General features: G+C 34.1%; 1 protein-coding gene and 1 long non-coding RNA gene across 3 annotated transcripts in view; one reads left to right on the top strand and one right to left on the bottom strand.

The window, feature by feature from the left end:
* MINDY2 (MINDY lysine 48 deubiquitinase 2) overlaps nucleotides 1-17,837 on the bottom strand; it is a 31,230-nt gene that overhangs the window by 8,280 nt on the left and 5,113 nt on the right. For both annotated transcript variants that reach the window (XM_040569626.1, XM_040569627.1), the window contains 7 exons: nucleotides 14,895-14,952; nucleotides 13,098-13,162; nucleotides 10,638-10,796; nucleotides 9,105-9,207; nucleotides 7,822-7,964; nucleotides 2,228-2,401; nucleotides 1,148-1,321 (listed from right to left, as the gene is read on the bottom strand). In XM_040569626.1, coding sequence (XP_040425560.1) covers nucleotides 1,148-1,321; nucleotides 2,228-2,401; nucleotides 7,822-7,964; nucleotides 9,105-9,207; nucleotides 10,638-10,796; nucleotides 13,098-13,162; nucleotides 14,895-14,952 — 876 coding nt within the window. The remainder of the gene's footprint in view (nucleotides 1-1,147; nucleotides 1,322-2,227; nucleotides 2,402-7,821; nucleotides 7,965-9,104; nucleotides 9,208-10,637; nucleotides 10,797-13,097; nucleotides 13,163-14,894; nucleotides 14,953-17,837) is intronic.
* LOC121075892 lies at nucleotides 6,260-15,900 on the top strand. The gene is made up of 3 exons (XR_005823219.1): nucleotides 6,260-7,617; nucleotides 10,370-10,373; nucleotides 15,890-15,900. It is a non-coding gene; the product is annotated as an uncharacterized LOC121075892 (long non-coding RNA).

The following is a 17,837-nucleotide window of genomic DNA, read 5'->3' as shown; positions in this document are numbered from 1 at the left end:
TTTCAAATTTCTTTTTATAAGAACATAATCCACATTTCAGAAGTTGTGAGTGAAAGTATGGTTTTTGACAGCTGACATGTGGTAAAGCAGACTTTTTTCTGACTAGGAAGTACTTAAGAACTTGGTGAGTTGTAGACAGAAGGCAACAGAAAGTTTGTACATTCGCCATCTATTCTGGCTACTATTCATTCATAGCTGCAAAAGAGGATGCTGTTAAGCCTTGTTAAGCAGGTTCCTCAGTTCTTTCCAACTTTTTGCAACCAGGAGAAATTAAATCCCCTTTCACTCTGTTCACGTCTTTGTCTTAGAAGTAGTTACCAATGATTGTATGTAAGCAATAAGCAGCAGAAATAACAGAATTTGGAACCATCGAAATTTCTTGTTTCACTTTTAACAACTGTGTCCGTTAAGGGTTCTGAACTGACACAAGCAATCCAAAGACTTGGCCTTCACACAGATTGCTTTTATTTACAAATATGTGGAGTGTGTGTGTGTTTTGAAAGTCTCCAGCAGGAAAGAACCCCCTGAATCCAGGACAACTTAAATATTGCCTCTGGCATACAAAAATCAGTTATACAACAACTTCTTATATACATATGCATGAATCACATTTTCCACGCATTCTGAACACAACTGCTTTTTAAGGGGGAGCAGAAAAGGCATACCAGCAGTAGCTGTTAATTTCAGGATGATCAGGACAAAATAGATTCACAAAGTACCATGACTGAAACATGTAGAAAGGTAAAACCAAACTTCCACAACACAAAAAGACAATTTTGACTACTGTTGAAAAGCTCCTATTTGAATGCTATTTTGCAATTAATGTAAAATATTTTAATGCAATCTTTGCAATCTTAAGTAGTAACTCATCCCATCATTCCAACTTACACAGTATAAATGAAACTTTGATTTAGGTTAGACATGCTTTGAAGTATTTAAGTGCCAGCAACTGTCATATCTGCATGCATACTGCAGAAGTTGTAGCACTATTTGTTAAGATTCCTATATTCATCTTGTTACTTGCTGTTTATAATGTAAACAGCATCAGTCTTAACTATCTGAAACATTTACAAACATAGATGTGTGTGTTAAGTATTAAGTTAATACTCACTAAAACTGGTGATTATCTTCTGTAATGTTTTCTTACCTGGACCTGAGCAGCTGCTTGTTCTTGTTCTTGATAGTACTGAGAAGCTCGCCTGTCCTCCTCTTCCTGAAGCTTCTTTGCTAGCTCTAGATCGCTAATTCCTTCTGGTATCTGTTCCCAGTTAATTTCTTGATTTTGCTGCTCTTGTTGTAGAGACAAAGCCATCAGATAATCCTAAAGAGTAAACTTGCTTATTAATGCTCTTTCACAAAGAGCCAAGTCATAACAAGTACATTTTTCAGCAAGGGCAGCTACACAGTATCATCCCTTTTCCCCTAGCCTCCATCTTCAAATCCATCTACCTCACAGAAGCAAGCAGAAATTCTGTTTCAGAACCTGTTCTCTGTTATCTCTACCACATTATTTATTCTACTGAAAGAGATGTACAGTGCTTGAGGTGTTTTTTGTTTTTTTTTAAAGCATCTGCTTATTCATATATCTATTTTAAAGTATTAAAAAAATAACAGTGATTATAAAGATAAATCTTACATTCTAAACAAGCAGAATTTCCAAGTGGTCTTGCTACATGCTTATGTAAACACAAAATATGCTTATGTTAACACAAATAGTTCTTGTCTCCAATTGGAATTCCAGAAACTATTACTTATAATTAGGAATAACATTACCACCATCACGTGCATTCTACTATGGCCCTTGTCTTACATTCAGCAAAGTTGGCATCTGAACACAAAATTCCGTTATGACAATCAACGTGCTGAAATGAATCTATAAAATGAGGAGAAGTTTCACAGTACTGTTCTTGTTTCCATATACAAAGCAGATGTGACATTTCACCTGAGTAAATTCTTTGGAGACAGGGATTCTCAGAGACTAAAATCAGACCTTTCGAACTATTCAGAATTGGTCTTAGTCTTCTCCTCCGTAAAGTTGGGATAGTATTTCAAAGGAGCACTTTTGAAAACCTCAATGTAGGTATCTGAAGAATTTTTTTTCTAGTCATTTTTTATGAGTACACGTATGTACACATCTGTATATACATATGACTAAAAATAAACAGTATTTACTACATATAGTTACCAGCAAACACAAAAATACAATAGAGAGGCAGAAATCCAGTACTTGATCTATTTGATCCTGCTGCCCTCTGTAGACAGTTTCAGGGTCTGATGGAGGCCGTAGGTGGAACTCAGAATCACAGAAATTTCCATCACCATCCACGTTGTGTAAGCTTTCCCAAACAACTTTCTCTTCTGTAAGAAAACCCTGGTCTGTCACCAGCAGGTAAAGTTGACCCTACGCAGAAGAATAAAGAAAACCTGTAAAGTTATGAAAAAGCTTTTTCACAGTCTGATATACAGTTATGATAAATGACCCCCTAGCAACTGTTGCATTCCAGTAAAACATTCATTTAGATTTTTTGGTGAGTTTTAAATTTAAATGAATCTACATATAGCATTAGAAGACCAGATATTAGTATTCATTGTTAAATTAACTACATTTAGTTTCTGTACATCTTAGTTTTTTCATTATACAAAGGTGAATATTAAATAAAATTTAATATAAAGAAATGAACATAACACCTTGATAACTCCTTGGAAACAAACCTGAAGTACTTTCCCGGGAAAAAAGATGTCTGAGTTTGGCATAGTTAAAGGCAATATATATAGATAGATAGATAGATAGATAGAGATATATATAGCTTGTTAAAAACGTTTAAATATTTAGCCCCTTTCATGGTAAGCGCACAGTTTTTGTTCTGTGTAAACATTGTTTTACTCTGTATCAAATGGTGTCAATTTAAATAATAATAAAATCTCTAGAAGTTAAAACATTCAGATAGATTAGATCAATCTCAAAATAACAACACACATTCACATCAACATAAAATACTTTCATAAAATTCAAAGGTTCAGATCCAGAAGTCCAAGAGAACATTAACACCTTAAAGTCCTTAAAGGATGAGGCTTAAAATGTTTGTCTTTCATATGTGAAGCTCTTCGACAAGTGTTTGACTTTCCTCTTCAGTTTTCTAAACCACTGGAAACTTGGTAATTAGCCTCAGAACAAGTAGTTTAAAAGCATTATTTTTAATCACTTTATCTCCTCATGAAATTAACACAGGAAAAGGAGGCCCTGTAACAAGTAGTATCACCTGGAGCCTACATCTATTAGTATTTCAGAAGTTTTTTTGTGCAAACCGGAAGAACTAACTGGGTTGTTCTGTAGAACAATTTTGCTTTAACTATGGCAAACTCAGACATATTTTTCCCCAAGGAAAAAATGCAGGTTTTGCTACGAAATATATTTTCTAGTTGAACAAAAGCCCATGTGGAGTATCAAAACAGAAATCCCACATTTATTTATAAACCTAGAGAGCATCATTGCAATACGCATACTCAAAAAATCAAATCCCTTGTCACTTTTCAGGAAGAAAACTGCCAGGTTGTATCACAGTCACATCAGTGGGAAAAACTTTCCAACTGAACTAAGACATTCTTAAACTGATCCCCTCTTTACAGTCCTGTTTTTCCTTGATCTAGGGAATTATCATTTGACATATTTAGTAGCTATGAAAAGTAAAGGCAAAAAGAAAACACTGTATAATCACAAGAGCCAAGACTATTAATATCCAATTAAAGAGACAGGAAATAGACTAAATGAGTACTTGGGCAAATGGATAAATCGGTTACTTATTCCCTTTTGTTGTTATAACTGAACTACCATTAACACCTTCTATACTTCGCCATATTTGCTTTTATCTTATATGAAATTATGGATTTTTTTTTAAATGCCACAATTTTATATCAAAATAGTACTTGAACTTTTCCAAATTAGAAATGAAAACTTCATATTGTATCATGCAGTTATCATTCAACTCTTCAAAGAGTAATAGTGAAGGATTAATTATCCAAGACTATATTAAATAGCCTAAAGTGGATAAATGAACTGATGCTCTATTCTGAAATGCAATCTGTGAATCTTCAGTTACATTGTAATATCACCTAAGTAGCTTTACAAATAGGAAACGGAAGTCTTCAGAGGAAGATTTCTTCAAAACTTTTTATATTAATTTCTGAAAGAATGCACTGCCACCATTCTATTATTGGTGCTTTATTACTCAACTTCCATCATTTAAGTGAATGATGCATCTAAAATCGAAAAACTATTAAATGCACCCTTTCCATTTGACACTCCTTGAGTGAGGAAAAAAAGCCAAGTAAAAATCACATTACCTGCCTGAAGATTAACATTTTAGAGGTGTCTGTATGTTGCATTGAACGGGAATATTTCAAAATAACAAATATTTTAATAAAGCAGCAGACCAAATTAAAAAGTTTTCTTCCTTTCACTTATTCTCTTGTTCATAAGTCAAACATTCTTTTTAAAATAACAAATATTTTAAAAAGCATTCCCATACAAACAACTTCTCACCTATTGTCTATGTCAAAGCCCAAAGTATTATCTTCATCCCTATAACTAGCATAGAATTACCTTTTACAGGTCAGCTACCAGTGTTAATAAATTTTTAGAGTTAATAAATTGTTTTACAGTATGAAACAACACTGATACTTTACTAATCTATGGCAGGTATTCAAAATTGTTATTATGAACATATAAACATTACATTTCTGATGTTTCAAGAAGCACTTAATATTAAAAAAAAAAGAGAATTTCAAACCTATGTTGTTACTGTTAAGTCAGTAATAATGCAAAAAAAATAAAAAGAAAGTTTGCAAGGAGTCACTCCACTTCCCTTCCTTATATGGAACAAATTCTTTTACTATACATGCAAAAATTTTGGAATTTAGGGTACTGGGCTGTTTCTCCATGTTTTCACATAACTTATTTCAGTAACATAGCCCTTTAAAGTAGGTAATCCAACAGCAAGGTAGACATCCTTCAATCTGACAGTGCAACACTCCTCTAAACTCAGTATATAACTGGGTAAAGTATTGGCAGTGTTGGTAAATCTGTTTTTAAATTGATAACGTGTAAAATAATGACAAATATTGCAAATTCTTTGAACTAAACATGTAAGAACTAGGAAGCTCTGATTATATGCAGAAAGGATGTTACCAGTCTCTACAACTCCCCATTTAAAATATCTGCAATACAACATCCCTGTATTAAAATATCTGCAAGATAATACCTTATTGAGCAGTTATAGCTAAATGCATATTATAACATAATAAATTTAAAGACAAAAAACATTAATTACCTCTAAAACAATCTCACCAGATAGGATGTGGAAAAAACTAATGTGCAACTTAAAAAAAATTTGCTCAACCCAGCACCACAAATAATAAGAATTGCTCAATCACAATCATATAATTGTTATGTGGCACCAGTACAGAGCAGAAGAAAGCCTATTTGTTCCTACCCTAAAGTTTTATGTCTTCAGCTTTTTTGACATATGTTGCATCTTCAGTTCTCATAATTGATGGGCATTTCTCCATAACACAGCTACTTCTGACTACTGCTAGAACTCTGAAATAAAAGCAAACCCATTAAAAATCTACAGAGCCAGCATTAAATCTAATAAAAAGAGTAAAGCAGTTGAGAAATCTCAACTCTGACAACAATGCATTTAGCACTCATGAGTATCCTGGAGTACAAAGATTTCGGATAGCTAATCTTGGCTAAAAGCCCAAGTCAAATCCGTTTCTGACTTCCTTGATAATCAAGAATATAGTTAGTCATACAGCTACTGCAAATAACTAGGAAATAGATGGAAAGGTTACTGTTAACTTTTAAAAATAAATTAATGAAGAATTTGTCTTTATTAAGACAGTTTCTTGATATCTTATATGCTGTAACATACAACACACCAGATATCATTAGAAAGTTGAACAACCATTTGAAAATGACAACCCCAAAAATTAGAAGTCTGTAGATAACATGGAAACTAAACACTAACTGCAAGTGAGGTCATGATGATGATGAAACATTTCTGACCCATATTCCAAAACTTCTCATATCAGAGGTCTAAAGCTTCTCAAAATGGAGAAGATTGGGTTACAAAACAATAGCAACTTCGAAGAAGTAAAATATACCATGATATTCATTGAACATATTTAATACAAAGAATATTTTATATTTTAAAGTTATAGTACAAAAGTGAAGCATTTAAAAATCTGAGTCCAGGATTTACAAGTATTTTATCTGGAATATACTCTAAATTTAAAAAAGTGTCCTGTATGGCCTCACATGACGAACTACTACCAATTATTCCAAAAGGCAGATTTAAGAAAATAAAGAGAAGCAAAACAGTAACTCTAAAAATTGTAACATAAATGAGCTTCTTCATCATGGAACATAACTACAGTTTTGCCCCAAAACAAATATACACATATATATTTAATTTATTTTTTAATTGGTTAGGGGGAAGGAAGGGAAGAGAAAGATACTTTTACCACTTTTATTGCTTCAAGAACATCATTGACTTAAAACAAATTATAGGCATGGCTCTAAGAAGTTATTAGAAGACAGCTGTGTTACTTCCTTGAAGAGTTAATCCACTCTTTAATAGCATGAGTCAGATCTTTAGGTCAGTTTATGAGCAGTTATTCAGTTATAAATACCAAAGATAAGCATATGACAGTCAAGTTTAACAGATGGGGGGAAAGAGGACTAGTACTGCCAAATGGAAGAGTTTCCTTCACATATGAGGTCACCAAATAATAAATGGTTTAAAAAAAAAGTAATCCCTGCATTTTTGTATGCTGCACATACTTTTTTCCCCCCCAATTTGTTAGCATTATTAGATGTCCATGGAATTAGTCTTATTTAAAAAAAAAACTAACCAACATATAATTTCAGTAGTTGTATACAAATGTAAGAACTCATTATACTTACATTTGAGAGAAATATCTAACTACATGTATGATTTTATATGGTAATCCTATGAAAAATCTACTTCAAAATACATCATTTTATCACTGAAAAGAAGGGAATGATTAAATCTTAGGAGGCAGTTTTATTGCAACCTGTTCTGCCTAACACTCAGATATGTAGAAATACACAATCACCTTAGAGGCAAAGTTGTGTTAAAAACAAAGATGTTCCATAAGCTATTATAAACTTGCCTAAGCCAGATTTTACAGTCCATGGAAAAAGGAGTGTCAGAAACATTCAAATTGTCACCTGCTTTTAGCATTCTGCAGTACTCCTTCCACAGTTCTCACCATTTTGTCTCCTCATCTTCAGACTCAATCGCTTCCCTAACAAAGGGAACCAATATTATGGCTCATCTCAACTTCCCCAGATATTTGGTATTCTGAACACCAGGATACATGTATGGAGCTACTCACCTCCTGGTCCAAATAAGAGAAAATTCCATATCCTCAGGAACAAGAAATTAAACAAATCCATTAACCCTACCCTTGCCGATTACATACTCAAGTAAATTTAAACCACATAAGAAAATTACATCATTACACATATCCACAAAAAGAGTTAACACAAGAAACAAACCGAACGTAAAGGGAAAAGTTACAGTAAGATTTAAAGTGATAGTGGATCCTCATATCTAAGACAGCAATCAATACATTGCAAGTAGCATTCACGATAGACCTTACATTCATCATAGCCCATCCTTACTTAACAAGAACAAACTGGAATTTATTTCTTTTTCAAGACAGGGAAAACCAAGATTTGCTCTGAAATGCAAACAAAACCCACAAAATTAAAAACAACGAAAACATTGAATATACCTTGTATTTGGTCATAGTGCTAAAATGGTTATTCCTGAAGAACACACAGAGCTCTCCTTCCTGGACAGCTGAAGTCAATTCACACAGCCCATGGTATGTCAACTGTGTAGCTGTGTTATTTAGAAATTGCTCAGCTACAAATCCTACAAAAGCAATACATACTGTTATGGGTCTGTTACATACTTCTAAACATATAAATACTTGGTAATCTTCTCTGCCCCGCTTTATGTCAAGTAAGCAAAAATATTTGCTGTGATGACACTAACAGAAAAAAAGAAAGTGAAAACCCTACAAATTCATTTTTATCTGTTTTGTCTTGCTAAGGTTGAGTTAAAAGCAAGTTTAACCTAAGCTTAACCTAGAGACCCAGAGTTATAACTGCTTGTAGTGGAATGTGGACACTGTTCATTATATACAGTTGGTCTAATGCCAAGAAATACAGGAAACAAAAGGGGCTGTGTTTTGTCCTCACCACAGTACTGCAAGACTGCTAACTCTCTGCACTGGATAAGCAGGTGGTTCTGAATACTGAGACTGCATTCACTGCTCAGTAACTAACCCCCATAAAAGTGGGCCAAACAAAAAATAATACAAGAGATATCATTAGGATAATATGCCAAGCAAATAAAACCCTAAGAATTCTTCCAAAAACTAAGACATATATCCTTTAACTATAGAGTAACAATAAAAGGGGAGATCCTCTTCTTTGATTTGTAAAAACCTGCAATCAACTTACCTATGTGTAAATTTGAATGCAACAATTAAATTATTCCCCCTCCCCCCAATTTCCTCCCTACGAAGGTGCCCCCTTACTATGACAAATCTAAGGGAACACATTCAGAGAGAAGAAAACGAATAGAAAGATTAAAAAACCTGAGCATAGTAAATAACCCTCTCCTGTTTAGAAGTGCTGTATCCACTTCTGGTACCACTGAGTTTTTGCTTGTCATCATGTAGTATATAATTATATAATAATTATAGGAGATGATATGTAGCCAAGTCGAAATCTAAATGTTGCCCGTATTACGTTTTTATGAAATGTGCCTTTTAAAAAGATGGATATAACTTCCTTTTATATACCGAGAGAACAAAGTTGATCCTTGTTTTAGAAATTGCATCAGAAAAGTTAAGATGAGCACAGTGCTGTTTGTCTACCCAGGGAAAGTAGATAACATGCAGCTCACCACACCTATATTGCTACATACTATGACCTACATTCAAAGTAAGAAGTTAAAATTCAGTAGGGCAGATAATTAGATAAAGAACAGAAAAAAGTTACCCACCTTCACTAACCAGTTCACTGTTGTCAGACTGTTTACAAGAAATTATCTTCTCCACTAGCTGATTGTAACTGCAGTTACCAACTGCTTTTACTATATCAGCAACCTGGAGCAGGAGGGAACAGGAGAACTTATCTTTGTGAAGAACGGAACAAAACTGTAAGCTTAGACTAATTATTCATAAGATTGTTGTTTTTTTTTTTTTTAAAGTTTCAACAAATAGAGAATGTTATCCCCTTAAGAATAGTAGGCCAAAAAGCTTTACACCAGACTGTTAAACATCTTGCAGTCTCACATCCCATTTTGGATCCCTAAAGATAAAACTTAACATCGAAAGCTGTTGCTGACCTGGAGGGAAGAGAGTATGGGATGCAGTTTGTAAAAGAGACATTCTCCCTTCCAGTTACTTCTCCATTATGGTGTTTACAGCTCAAGTTACAGAACCCCCTAGGATTCAGGTAAATGCTACCATCTTGAATATATGTTATACACATCAATATTGTTTTATTTGTAAGCATTATACTTCATTAGAAAAACAGGTACTTCTAAAAATCAGATTTTATAGGATTTCGCCTCATGAATAGCCACACAAAAACGTAAATAACTATAATTTCAGTGAGTTTATAATCTTTGCAAAAAGAACAGCCATCATTTAGGAATCCCAGTGGATCTTCACATAAAGCATCATTAAAAGACATTGTTGATACACTGTGTTTTAGAACTACAGTTACAAATTGTGATCTGCTAAGGTATAAGCCACGTAGGTCACACCAAAATCATGCATCTTTGGACAGAGTCCATTTGCCTATAACAATCTCTTCTTGATTGGCACCATTACGCTAAATTATAACAAAGCTACTTTCCAATAAAGAAAGAAGAATAAGAGAATAGTAGCTTTCATGAACAAGGCATGAGGAAAATAAAAATCTCAGAGGCAGATTATTCAGACAAACTCCTCAGTTTCACCCTAAGTAAACAGTATCATTTTTACTGTTTATTTAAATAACATCTGAACATCGTGAACAATTTTTTAAAAAGTTTAACATTTGTGAAAGATGCGGTTCTCCTTAATTGGTTCTAAAGTCCTCAGTTCTCAAAAGCTGGTACTGGTAGATGTAAATCAGACATAAACAGGAGAGGAAAGTAACCTTGCATTCCTTCCAAGTGTTCTCTCTTGAGCTTTCAAAAACAATAACTGGTACATTGTATCTGGCAATTCCCTATGTCCCTCAGAACAAAAACTCTCATTTACACTGTTGTGATTTCAGTGTAGTGGGTTTGGAATGTTAGCTTCAAAAAATACCTACCCTCTGCAAAGTTACTGTAGTAAAAAACAAATACAGTCTAGATTCACTCCTCTAAGGAAAATATTTTTTAAATACTTTTTTTTTTATACTAGATTTAAGAACATCCATTACCATATTCATTATTATTGACTGCAGTTAAAATTCTGAAACATCTCTCCTACCCCCAATAAAATTTGGGTAACTTATTTTCTCTTGGAGTTATATGGAAAAAGAACAAAAAAAAGGTTACCTGGGGATCCACTAACCATCCATGGTACAAAGGGATATCAAGAAGATCAAACACTATGCATTCAGGTGTGTATTCAAATACTCGTACACCTGTAAATTTCACATTGACATCCAGACCCGTCTGTAACTTATGTAGAATTGCCATTGCATCACTCATATTCTGACAACAGAAAGAAAAGGAAACAGATGACCAACTAGAGCTTTGTACACTTGGTAATTACCCTTGTAATCTTTCATCACATAGTGCTCATCAACTCAATATTTCTTTAAAAAAAATAGAAAAGGAGAAATTAGCTAGAAAACTGCTTCAACACATTCACATTATTCATGCCACTGGCAAGTGCACACTTAAATGCAAGTTTATCCAATTGCATTTGTATATAAAATGCTTATTTGGAAGGAAGCAGTGTTGCTGTTTGTATCATCACGGTATATAGTGTCTCTCTGGTCACGGACTAAAACCCTGTAATTTTGGTGTCTAAATGATGAAGTTCACACTTGCTAAGCCACACTTGCCACAAGGACAAAAAAAAGACATAGCTTAGAAGGCTGCGGTATTTTCTACCAAGTGAGAAGAATCCACAAATAATATCTTCAGAAAGTACTTCAGTGTTTGCAAGAGATTCAAGGAAACAGAGTTTTTTGTTTGCTTGGTTTTGCAATATCTGTTGCTTAAGAGGAATTCAGGATTGCAACAATGGTTAAAAAGGCACAACAAAAATAAAGAAATACAGATCAGAAATGAAACAGAGACAAGATTCACAGACTAAGCCCACTGTTTGTGAAAGACAGTTGCCTCTGTCTTCTTTTAATAAGACAGTTAATGGCAAAACAACAACTAATGGGCTCAATAAGGGAAGGCAAAAATGTAAATAAATGACTATATATTGGATGAATAACAAGAAAACTAATAAAGAGCTAGATAGGCTAACAAGATGTAAGTGGGGTATGTAGAGATGACATTTCATCACTTCAGAAGCAATTTATTGAATTCCAAATAACTGGCTTCATTAAACAGTAACATAATCAATACATTGATTTGAACATTTGTTTCGGCAGCACATTAAAAGACAAATTAACAGATTGATAATTAATAGGGCAGGATGCCAATACAAGCCTGTATATTAGAACATAAGGCAGATCTTAGTATTTTTAAGAAGTCACTCCATGCATCTTATAACTTGGTATTCTAAAGAATATACAAATTTCTTCAATGTTGTAAGAAGAAAATTATTGTTTTAGGCAGAGTATTAACTGTGTGACATGATAAACACAAAACTATGAGTAACACCAAGACTTAGTTGCAATGCTTCTGAAATGTAATAATTTTATAAGACTCAGTTACCTAATTTATTTTTCCCTCTCATGTAGTATCACAAGTGCATCTACAGGTATGTTTGAATGGAATGTAGAATACTCCTAGAATGGGAGGTTTCTTTAAAATTGTACATTTTAAAATTTAACATTGTACATTAAATATCTACCAAAAAGATTTGTGACATTTACTTAGTAAATACATATATGTAGCACAGGAAAGCCACAGAGGTTGTAGTTTTACCAGGTATATAATCTTCTTCAACCTCCTGTAACTTGATTACTGCTATAATCTTTAACAGCGTAGCATTTTGTGGGGAAAAAGAAATATAGCTAATTCAGTTATCACAAGGAGAATTCATGTAACTTGACACAAGGCGTATTTTGGAAGATTCTTAAAAGAATCCATTCAATCTTCATTCTATTTAAATCATCCCAAGATACTTTGGTTTTCAACACTGAACATTAGCAAGAAAAGATGACCTAACAATAAAGAGAACTAGCTTGAAATACTTATATTCAAATCACTTTTTTCCCCCCACAAGTAATCAAAAAGAAACAGCTGTGATCACAGAGCTTGAAACATTTGCTCCAAGATACATATATACATCAATATTTTTGGAAAAGAATAACATTTTATTTTAATGTAGAAAGACTTCTGTGATAAAACAGTGGTCAGTGCAAATAATATTGCCTTGTATAATACGGAATCAACCTCTTTTTGTCCATCAACACTTAAAAACAGATCTCGTTTCATCTGTATCATCAGTGAAAGACTAGCAGAGACCACAGAATGGAGCATGCTAAAGAATGCAAAATAGAAGACTTCAAAGAGCAACCACCCTGTTACACGCTTCCATGTGTATTTCCATGTTATTCTTCCTCAATATGAAAAATATTCTTTTGTTACACTCATTGCAAGAAGAAAAGCAATAGTTTGTGTTAACAGATAAGAATTTTTTCTTCACTAATAAGAAATACTTACAAATAATACTCTACATCAAGCCTAGAGAAAAGGGAAAGCTACTAATAACAGTTAGTATGCTTCTGGTTCTTAACAAATCAGTAAACCTTAAGTGAGGAAAAAAAAAAATAGTACCTTTTAGTATATTACATAAGCAATTGTATTTTAGGAGCAGCTTCTTACCTGCTCATAATTTAGACGCTGAATTTCAGATATCTCTTTTGGTTTTGCATCAAGAATATAGTCTCCTAAAAAAAGCAAAAATATAGTTTATTCAACATTTCTTTGAACGCTTCTGACTGAAGCTAACTGATCATAAATATAACCATTTAAGCTTTCTATTAAATGAGATGCCATTGTTTTATAGCCTGAATTATAAGTAAAAAGTAAAACAAAAATATATTTTAAATATTAAGGTCATATATTGAGAAGTGAAATTCAAATGTCATTACTAAAACAGCATTCCATAATCACTTAGAGTATCATGCCAGCCTCTTAATTATTTACCTTCCCTCTGTGCCTTGATTCATAAAAAGTCAAAACTGTTCACAATAAAACATGTAATTGCATAATACAATTTAAGAATTGGAACTGCTCATCCTGACTGACATAATGTGTATGGAAACATATTCCAAAATGTACTAATAATTCTGAAAGGCCTGTATTCCATCTGTGTTTGCAACATATAGGTTATTAATCAGTTAATCAAGACACAGGGGTTCAAGATTCGCAAAAATTTTAGTGACCATAAAAATGGTGACCAAAAATTTTAGTCTCCATAACCTGCCTCACCCAGAATTTTCAACTTTATTTCTATGCTTTTCATTTTTATTCTCTTGTTTCATTCCTAAAAACTATGTTTCTACACAAAGAAGTTCTACAGATTTAATGAAAGTATCATCATAGGTTTCTTATTTTATCACCTCTTCAAATTGTTCAATATGGTTGAGGGGCTTTTCTTTTTTTAAAGTTCTTTTTAAGCTGTAGGAGAACAATTTGTCAACTGCTAATCCTGTTGACTAAATAGGAATCTAAACGATCTAAGAAAGTGATTTTGAGATTCAATTTAATAAAATAATTCCAGAAGGTAATATGTCTTCAAGACAGAAGACACTTCAAGGCACATGTTTAGCCAACTGTGATTAGGCAGTGAGTTCAGATAGCATTGTTCTATCAATACAATTAGAAAAAAGTGTCTAGGCACAGGAAATTAGAGTTCTTAAAAGATGTTGGTGTCGGTTTTTTTTCCAAGTTAATTACTTAACTACTTTTTCTGCTATTGGAATATTCATTAATAGGCTTTTGAGAAGCTTTCTTTACAAACAGAAAAAAGAAAATACAGTAAGTTTTTCTTCTGCTTCAGAATACCAAACCTAGTTAGTATATTAAGCTTAAATGTTTTACATTTGTTAGGCTACAAAGGCAAGGAACTGTGGTGCATATAGCTTAAGAACTAGGGCAAATGCACTTGTAACATCTGGATCACTCTGAGCTGTTGAAGTTAGACTTGTCAGATGGAAACAGCTGCAGCTTTGCCGAAGACTGAATCTGGTAATGGAACAGTGCCCACAAATGAGACCCCAGTCACCATGACAACTTAATTCATTTTTCATGTTATTTTAATTGGGTCAAGGATTATAGTTACTGCTGACAATTAAAAGCACAATTGACTTGTTCCATTCTGTGGACTGTAACAAAACATTAAAAGACATGAATAAGTTTAAATCTACCAACACACTGGCATACTAAACTGCATCAACTGCATCATTAGGCTAACAACTTAGGAAAACAGTACAGAAGACTTAAAAACTGTTGAGGAAAAACATGTGTTACTGAATACCATGAGTAATTTTCTTGAAATATGCATTCAAGTAAAGCTGAGTAAAAAAATGTTAGTAAATAACACAGTCCTCCTATCCTACTACTCACTAAGAAGTATAACATGTAAGCAAAAACTATCTATTGTGAGTAATTACTAACCCAAATATTCCATCAGCTGTTCAGCTGTTATGATTTCCATCATTGGTGGCAGCTTAACCTGTGAAAGTAAAAGTATATTCTCTTTAAAATTTCAAAACAATGCAGATTAGGAAGTATTAATCAGGTATTTCTAGCCTGAAGTCTTCTGATCACATTTGGCTCACCAATTTGTAAGACCATTAGCCTAGCAGGACTTCTACTAAAGAAAAGCTATGAGAAGGATAAGGTCACACTTCAGTTTTTAGAGAAACCACATGCACACAGTACTCTCTTTCACTTGCAGCTGTCCTAGTGCTCCCTTCTCCCATCAAAACCTCTCATCAGCATCCCCCTCAACTTCACAGGAGTTTACACTGTTCACCATAGCTCAGCTGCAAGCATGCAGGAAGAACAGTCTGAGAAATGTAGCCACACTTAGTTTAAAAACAAAACAACAGCAACCCTACTTCTTCATATCTCTTAACTGGTCTTAACTCAAAAATTCCAGTGAACAGACATGAGGCTGTAGAAAATCTGGGGGCGGCTGCTGCTGAGACAGGGAAGACAAGACTCACACAGGTTTGAGGAAATGACCTCCCAGCCTCTCATCCCATGCTCACGTTTCAAGGGTTCAGTTTCACGCCATACAGAAAGACCAAATACATACAACTCAGTGAAGCTTCCATTCTCCCTGATCCAGTCCTGTCACCATCATGTACTACAACTAACCACCCCGGCAGCTGTCAGGACCAAAAACTTCTTAGATAGTCATCTCCTCCATCCAGCATCCTGGGTAAATAAATGCTTTGGTTGCTCACTCCCATTTACATATTTCCCTGCAATAAAAGCCCAAGCACAGACTCACACAAAACCATGCTTCTGGCAGTGTCAAGGAGTAACACAGGAGTCTTCTGTTTTTTTGTTTGTTTTTTAAACTTTCTCATCAGTTTTTCATCTCGTCCTCTCTTCCACATCTTACTAGAGAAAGTCAAGAAAGTCTGGTATTTGACTATTAGGAGATGTATATACACACATATATACATATTAATCAAATTCCTCAACACTGGTCACCATTCTCCACCAGAAAGAGGCTGACAGTACTATCAGGGATCTGGGGAAGGACAAGAATAAAAGTATGAACATGGAAGGCATTGGAGTTAAAGGCTAGGGGGCTATAAATTGTTAGTAAAGCAGGAAATTAGTGGAGCATAAGCTTGCAAGAAAGTTTAATTAGTTCTGCTACTTACAAAAAAAAAAACACCTTAAAAGTATATGAATTACACAAGAAGAAAAAAATCAGTCACACACTCATAAGCGCATGAATTTTTGAAAGCATCTTTTAAACAAGCAGCAACTGATCGTAACTTATAAAATGCCTTAACCTCTTCCCTGTACTTTTCTAAGTTTAACTAACACTATGTATGCTAAAAGTTTCCAGAATCTTTGATCCTGTTCATAATATTCCTATTGAGTGTGCACATAAATGCAAAGTAATTTGCCACATAGATAACAGGACTGAAGGCTTAAAAAGCTGATTCTTGCGCATCCAGTTCTGAGCTGGCAGCATTTAAACCCGAGCAACTATTAGCCGTGCACAGCCCTCATGCAGCCTAAGCTGGGGCTGGGTCACTACTGCTCCTAAGGCATATCTAACAGCATGAAACAGAATGAATTAAACTACCTAAACCCAAAACGGTTCTGGGATTACAAACAGTACAGCTGTATCAACATCACATCAAGAAAAATTATCATGCTACTTCAACTATTAGCAGGACTAATGTTATGATTCCTTCAGGACTGAAGATAGCTTGTTTGTTTTTTAAACATATGCATCAGCTCAGACAGCATTACTTGGGGATTTCTGCTCTGTGTCCATTTTGAGAATCTAGAAGCATGCCTACATTACAAACAGCAGCTATAAAGCATAATTACTTGGTTTGCCCATATTTAAACATTGCATAAATATATTACTGTTTCAGACTATGGATTAAAGGATGTATTTGTGTCATTGCTTAATAAGTCTCAATTTTCCCTCAAACTGTAGTGGTTAGGAATTTATTTAATTTTTAACTGAAGAACTGAATCAAAGTAATTTTGCTCGTATCTGCAGAATCTCCCAGTCAGATGTTTTAACAAGTTAAATACCAAAATAAACTGCTTAATTAAATGCTAAACAAAGATAATGGATTAGTTTACAGCATAATTTTAGGTATTGCGTGTTTCATGAGACCTCGATCACACCTTTACAGTGGGCTAATTGGGTTCCAACAGTCATGAGTACTTCTGAACAGAACTGCCTTGATACACAGAAAACACGACATTTCCTAACTGTTTAGGGCTTCACTGCAAGCGCTTAAACTACAGGAAAGACAACACAACAAAGAGGAAAAAGGAAAGAAAAATATCTTAAAACTTAAGTGGGGAGACAAAAAAAATCACACAGAACCACAGCCATTCTCCACATAAATCAACAGAAGAAAACAGTGTAAGCAGTAGTAGCGAAAGCTGTTGTCCACAACAGGAGGGACAGAAAACTTACAAAAACATGCCAATGCTTTGTTGCTAGATTTTACATTACTTTCACATTTTAGGAAAAATGCATTTCCTCAGCTCCCACCCAGTTCCGGTACCCTTTTACTGCCGTTTCTTTGTCTTCCTCCCTAATCTCTCCCCCAAACCTGCCCAGTTTTCATTCTAGCTTCCTTCCAGTCCTCCGAAGTGGGGAAAAAAAAAATCTTTCTTAACCAACTATGTTAGGTACAGTTGAGACATTTTTGCAGTTAAAACAGTTGGTAAACAGATTTTCATACTGAACAGTTTGTTTGGCAAAACCTATGCCGTTTCTATGCGATAGACTACAAACTGAAAAATGAAATAATACTGACTTGAGATAATTTCAACTGTATTCTCCAACACTTCAGAAGGGCCTAAAAAAATAAGTAATATAGCTCTGCACTGAAACTA

The sequence above is a fragment of the Cygnus olor genome, chromosome 11 (assembly GCF_009769625.2).
Source record: "Cygnus olor isolate bCygOlo1 chromosome 11, bCygOlo1.pri.v2, whole genome shotgun sequence".
Taxonomy (NCBI): domain Eukaryota; kingdom Metazoa; phylum Chordata; class Aves; order Anseriformes; family Anatidae; genus Cygnus; species Cygnus olor.
This window is presented reverse-complemented; position numbering and strand designations above follow the sequence as displayed.